General features: G+C 37.2%; 1 protein-coding gene across 2 annotated transcripts in view; it reads left to right on the top strand.

The window, feature by feature from the left end:
• The window catches only part of XRN1 (5'-3' exoribonuclease 1), a 121,775-nt gene that overhangs the window by 8,966 nt on the left and 106,809 nt on the right, over nucleotides 1-6,000 (top strand). For both annotated transcript variants that reach the window (XM_039219313.1, XM_039219312.1), the window contains exon 2: nucleotides 1,270-1,502. In XM_039219313.1, the coding sequence (XP_039075244.1) occupies nucleotides 1,270-1,502 (233 nt within the window). The remainder of the gene's footprint in view (nucleotides 1-1,269; nucleotides 1,503-6,000) is intronic.

The following is a 6,000-nucleotide window of genomic DNA, read 5'->3' as shown; positions in this document are numbered from 1 at the left end:
CATTCCCACCAACAGTGTAGGAGGGTGCCCGTTTCTCCACATCCTCGCCAGCATCTAGAGTTCTCTGATTTGCTCATTTTAGCCACTCTGACTGGTGTGAGGTGGTATCTCAGTGTGGTTTTGATTTGTATTTCCCTGATGAGGAGGGATGCTGAGCATCGTTTCATGTGTCTGTTGGCCATCTGGATGTCCTTTTTGGAGAAGTGTCTGTTCATCTCTTCTGCCCATTTCTTCACTGGGTTCTTTGTTTTTCGGGTGTGGAGTTTGGTGAGTTCCTTATAGATTTTGGATATTAGCCCTTTATCTGATATGTCATTTGCAACTATCTTTTCCCATTCCGTTGGTTGCCTATTAGTTTTGTGGGTTGTTTCCTTTGCTGTGCAGACAATTGTCATTTCATTTGAGCCTGTTACTCAACAAGGGCATTTACATTTTTTTAATATGATACCTAGTACATAAAATACTTTAGTAAGTAAGACAGACTACTCTGAAATTCTTTAATTACGTTAAATATTCTAACTATTAAGTTGTGCCCATTTCATTTCCTTGTCAGTGTGTATTTGTTTCAGTAGTGCTCCCCTTCTTTGCTTACAAACATTTAAATAAAGGAAAAATAAATGAGAGCCAGAACCATGAAAGTTTTTTTTATAAAAAGTAGACAACCGTTAGCCAAAGTTTAGAAGATTTTTAATCCACATATCAAAAACAGATCAGTTTTCAAAGTTTCCTGTATTTCTTGGCATAATCTATGATCGAATCAGTGACTCTCCGTGAAACCATACCATATATATGTGTATGTATGTGTGTATATATATACGTATGTGTATATATATATAGTTTAAATAGGCCTTTAAATCATTTGTAAAACCTTTTAATGACCGTGTACAAACGGCCTTTTAAATGGGCATTATATTACCCATTTATAGAGGAAATTTAGGCTTTGAGAAGTTGATGGCAAGCTAGTAGTAGAGTACCAATTACCATGCGGTATTTTCCCATGTTATCTTATTTTAAATAGGTAGATCATTTCCTGACAGTAAATTTGATCATTTTTGGTACATTATATAGCCGTATAATATTTCTCCATCTTACCAATTTCTCCTATTCATTTTTTTCTTTACTTTCTTTATTCAACTATGATTGTTTTCTTAGTTTTTATATAGTAAGAATGCCTCTATATCCTGCTTTTTATCAGGTGCTTTTCCCAGTTGCTTAGATACAAATTGTTGATTATAGTAATGATTTCCATCATTTTTCTTTGTTTTTTAGATTCCTGAATTTGACAACTTGTACCTGGACATGAATGGAATCATACATCAATGTTCCCATCCTAATGATGATGATGTTCACTTCAGAATATCAGACGATAAAATCTTTACTGATATTTTTCACTACTTGGAGGTGTTGTTTCGCATCATTAAACCTAGAAAAGTGTTCTTTATGGCTGTTGATGGTGTGGCTCCTCGAGCAAAGATGAACCAGCAGCGTGGGAGGCGTTTTAGGTAAAACATTTGTGGTTTATTTGAGAACACTATTTAGATTAATAAAATGTATTTTTTAAAGATAATTGACTTAATGCAGTGCATGTTTCTTTTCTGCCTAAATTCCCCCAGAAATGGAAATAACTGATTATGTCACACTTTATCAATCAAGTAAACAAATTAGTAGTGAAAGTGTCATTCTCAAAACTATGTTGGGCTGTATAAAGTTACTGTCATTCCACAGATTTTAAAACTTCTTGATAATAGCAGTACAATTGACCCTTGAACAATACAGTGGTAAGAGGCACCAATCCCCGCAAAGTCAGTAATGTGCATATCACTTGACTTCCCCAGAACTTAACTACTAATAGTCTACTGTTGACTGGAAGCCTTAGCAATAACATAAACAATAAACACATATTTTATGTTATATGTTATATGTATTACATACCATATTTGTACAATAAAGTAAGCTTAGAGAAAAATATTTTTAAGAAAATCATAAGGAAAATAGATTTACAGTACTGTACTGTATTTATTGAAAAAAATCAATGAGAGCACCTACGTGGCTCAGTCGGTTAGGCATCTGACTTCAGCTCAGGTCGTGATCTAATAGTTCATGATTTCAAGTCCCATATCAGCCTCTCTGCTGTCAGCATGGAGCCTGCCTCAAATCTCTGTCTCCCTCTTTCTTCCCCTCCATACCTTACTCAGTGTACTTTCTCTCTCTCTCTCTGTCTCAAAAATAAACACTAAAAAAAATCTGTGTACAGTGGACCCACACAATTCAATCCTGTGCTGTTCAAGGGTCAACTAGTAGAGAAAGCTCTGCAAGTAGTCTGCCCTGAATTAGAGAAATACGGGGTGAAATGAGAGATTATTCTAATGGAAACATCATTGACAATTTAATTCAACAAACATTTGTTAAATGCCCAAACCGTGGGCTAGATGCTGACTCTGATTGAGCATTGGTCCAAGTTGGATAGATAGGCAAGTGAGACTAAAAAGTGATTGATCAAGTATGAGAGGAGAGCTGAGTTAGAACATTTGAGGTATTATCAGCCCCAGTTATGTGAGTTTGATAGTAGGAAAAGTAAAAATGAGCAGAGGTACATAAAGTCAAAATCCTGAGCATGTGGAATAGTTTTTAAAAACAATGAGATCATTTGTGAGTAGAATAAGTAAAGAGAGTTGATAGAATTGATGGAAAGAAACCCTGAGTCCAGCGTGTGATGGGTTTTTAGCATAATGAATTCTTTCATCACAACAGCAGGTAAAGGAGTGGAAAGGGCACCTGTGAATCAAGTATGGAAGTCATCAAGGAAGATGAGAGTATACCTTGGAGAAGGCTAGCAATGAGAATGGGAAAAGGATGGAAAAATACTGATTTAAGTATCAAAAGAGAAAAGATACTGAAGATACTGGAACAACTGTAAAATCTTTTTTTTTAAATATTTATTTTGAGAGAGAGAGACAGCGTGGTGCATGCGAGGTGAGAGAAGGACAGAGGGAGAGGAAGAATCACAAGCAGGCTCCATGCTGACAGCACAAACCGTGAGATCCTGACCCAAGCCAAAATTAAGAGTCTAGACGCTTAACTGATTGAGCCACGCAGGCACCCCCTGTGAAATCTATTTTTTTTTTAAGTTGCTTTACTTATTTTGACAGACAAAGAGAGCAGAGAATCCCAAGCAAGCTCTGCTGTCAGTGCAGAGCCCGACGCAGGGCTAGAACCCACAAACCATGAGATCACAACCAGAGACAAAACCAAGAATCGGACGTTCAACCAACTGAGCCACTCAGGCACCCCACCTTTAAAGACAAGGACCATGTGTTAGTAAATTTAGATTGTCAGGTACCACCCTAGACTTACTTAATTTGAATCTCTGAAAATTAAGCCCTGGAAACTATTTTTACCAGACTCCCCTAGTATTTGTTAAACTAGTTTGGGGGAACTACTGGTCTAGAAAATGTAGTGTTGAGAAAGGATTATATAAGCCCACTATATCAGTCATTTTTCAGCTGCAGAAATAGAAACTTGGCTATTTTAAGCAGAAGGGGATATAATACAAAAAATTAAGAGCTTATAAAAATCATTGTAAGAGCAAAAAGGATGGGAATTTAGGTGAGCCTTCAAGAGTGACTCAGAACAGCACTATAGAACTGACCCACCAGTGGTGCTATTACTACAACATTCAGGACGATGAGTTCAGAGGCCCCCACCAGAACAGGTGGTTCCAGGAGTGTATTCCTTTATCTGTGATCCAGGGATTAAGAATGTATACCTGATGGGGTGCCTGGGTGGCTTAGTCAGTTAAGCGTCCGACTTTCGCTTAGGTCATGATCTTGCGGTCCGTGGGTTCGAGCCGCGTCGGGCTCTATGCTGACTGCCAGCTCAGAGCCTGGAGCCTGTTTCAGTCTGTGACTCCCTCTCTCTCTGACCCTCCCCTGTTAACGCTGTCTCTCTCTCTCTCTCTCCTAGAAATAAATAAAACATTAAAAAAAAATTAAAAAAAAAAAGAAGGTATACCTGAATTATTGGCTCCAAAATTACATCACTTTAGTTGTAATTCAGCAATCAAGAAGTCACCACTGTATCTGTTTGCTCCAGAGCCCAGTGTTCCTTGTAGATCAGTAGATCTACAGTAGATCTGCTGTAGCCCAGTAGATCTGCACCTTGCTTCTCAGCACCTACAAAACTACTGAATATTGAGAACTCTTTCACTATTGGTGAAATACACATACCCCATAAACCCAGTGCCTCAACAGTCATAACAGACTTCACCACACAGCACTTCCACCCTTCTAAATCTTTTATGGAGATGTCTGACTGACAGAATCTAAGTTATATCCATTCACCTAGTGGCAAGGAAGCCTGAGAATTTAATCTTTTAGCTTTCTAACCTCTCCCAGTATCAGAAGACAAACTAGGAGAATAAAATGGATGTTGAGGGCCAATCCACCATAGCCCTCAAAAGCATTTACTAAATATTGTGCTGACATTGAGTGCTCCATGTTTCCCTGAAATCCTACAATCAGCTTTTTCTCATATTCCATAGAGACTATTTTCCCCATAATCTTTAATTACATATAATCTTTCTGCATCTCTTACTCATTTTAAAATCTGCTGCTGTCTGGCTTTCATCCCGAGCACTAAAACTCCCTTACAAGATTGTGAATAGACTGTATAGCTAAATCTAAAGAAGAATTCTCTATGTATATGACTTTGTTTATCTACAGTTTTTAACAGTGTTAACCATTCTTTCTTGAAATTCCTTTCCTTGACCTTTATGTAACCACACTCTCTGAATGCACTTTCTTGGTCTCCCTGTTCGCTTCTTCTGCCTTTTTCTTAAATACTGATTTTTCTTAAGGTTTTGTTGTTGGTCCTGAGTGATCCTATCCAATGGTTTTAGTTACCGTGTCTATACTGATAACTCCCAAATTTATCTTCCTGGTGGATATCTCTCTCCAGAACCCCTATATATCCAAATTTCTCCTTTTAGATACTATAGATACATTTCAGGCTTAACATGTTCAGAACTGAACTCCACTTCAAAACTGCCTTCCTTCTGCTTCCTTTTTCAGTGAATGAATGGTAACCCCATGCAAATAGCTGGTCAACCAGAAAGTCCCAAGAGCAATTTGGACTACTTCTTCCTCATTCTCCACACCTAATTCCTGTTTATCCAGTCTCTTAAATTTGTCATATATATTTACTTGTTTTCACCTTTACTGCTACTATCTCAGCCAAGGCTACCATAATCTTCCACCTAGATTGCTTCAGTAGTCTTTCCTTGTCCCTGTCCCATGCATTCTCTATAATGTAGCCACATTAGACATTATGGCTGTTAAGTTTTCTGTCTCCCAACTAGAGTGTAAGCTCTGTGAAAATAGGAATCTTTGCTGTTATATCCCCAAAACTTGTCACATAGTAACATTGAATAATTATTTGTTCATTCACAGGAAGGAAGGGGAGAAAAGAGCAAAGAATGGCTTCTATTGGAGAAATGACAAATAAGTTGTTATCTTCATAGTTTTTGTTATTTTGAAGGGGTTAGTAAGAGAGAGAAGTTACATATGAAGAAGAGTTTATCATAGACAGTTCTGCAGGGCACAGTAGATAGAGGTTGTAGTAAGTACATAAAGCAGAGCTTCCTAACATAAATGCCATATGGTTTATACTGTGTGCCACAGACAGGAGAAGCAAAAACAGGAATTGGGATGCCTGTTTTCAAATCTAGGTCTGTCTGACTCTAAAACTCAAGTTTTTTTCAGTAAATCCTGTTGCCTCAAAAATGAGACAATTTTGGCAAGTCATGATGCCATTAATGTTATTAGACTTTGATTTTAAATGTTTTTTATGAGGAAACCCAAATTGCACCCAATTGTAATTACAATTTTACAATTATTTTTATGTAATATTCTTAGAGATCATTTTAATAATGTAATTCCTGTTTGATATTATTACTCAGTGTAAAATGTATGTATAATGAATGCTTAATGCTCTAGTTTTGAG

Source organism: Hyaena hyaena, unplaced genomic scaffold (assembly GCF_003009895.1).
Source record: "Hyaena hyaena isolate Hyena2069 unplaced genomic scaffold, ASM300989v1 scaffold_806, whole genome shotgun sequence".
Lineage (NCBI taxonomy): Eukaryota > Metazoa > Chordata > Mammalia > Carnivora > Hyaenidae > Hyaena > Hyaena hyaena.
Note: the sequence above shows the minus strand (reverse complement) of the source record. Positions and strands in the feature narration are given on the sequence as shown.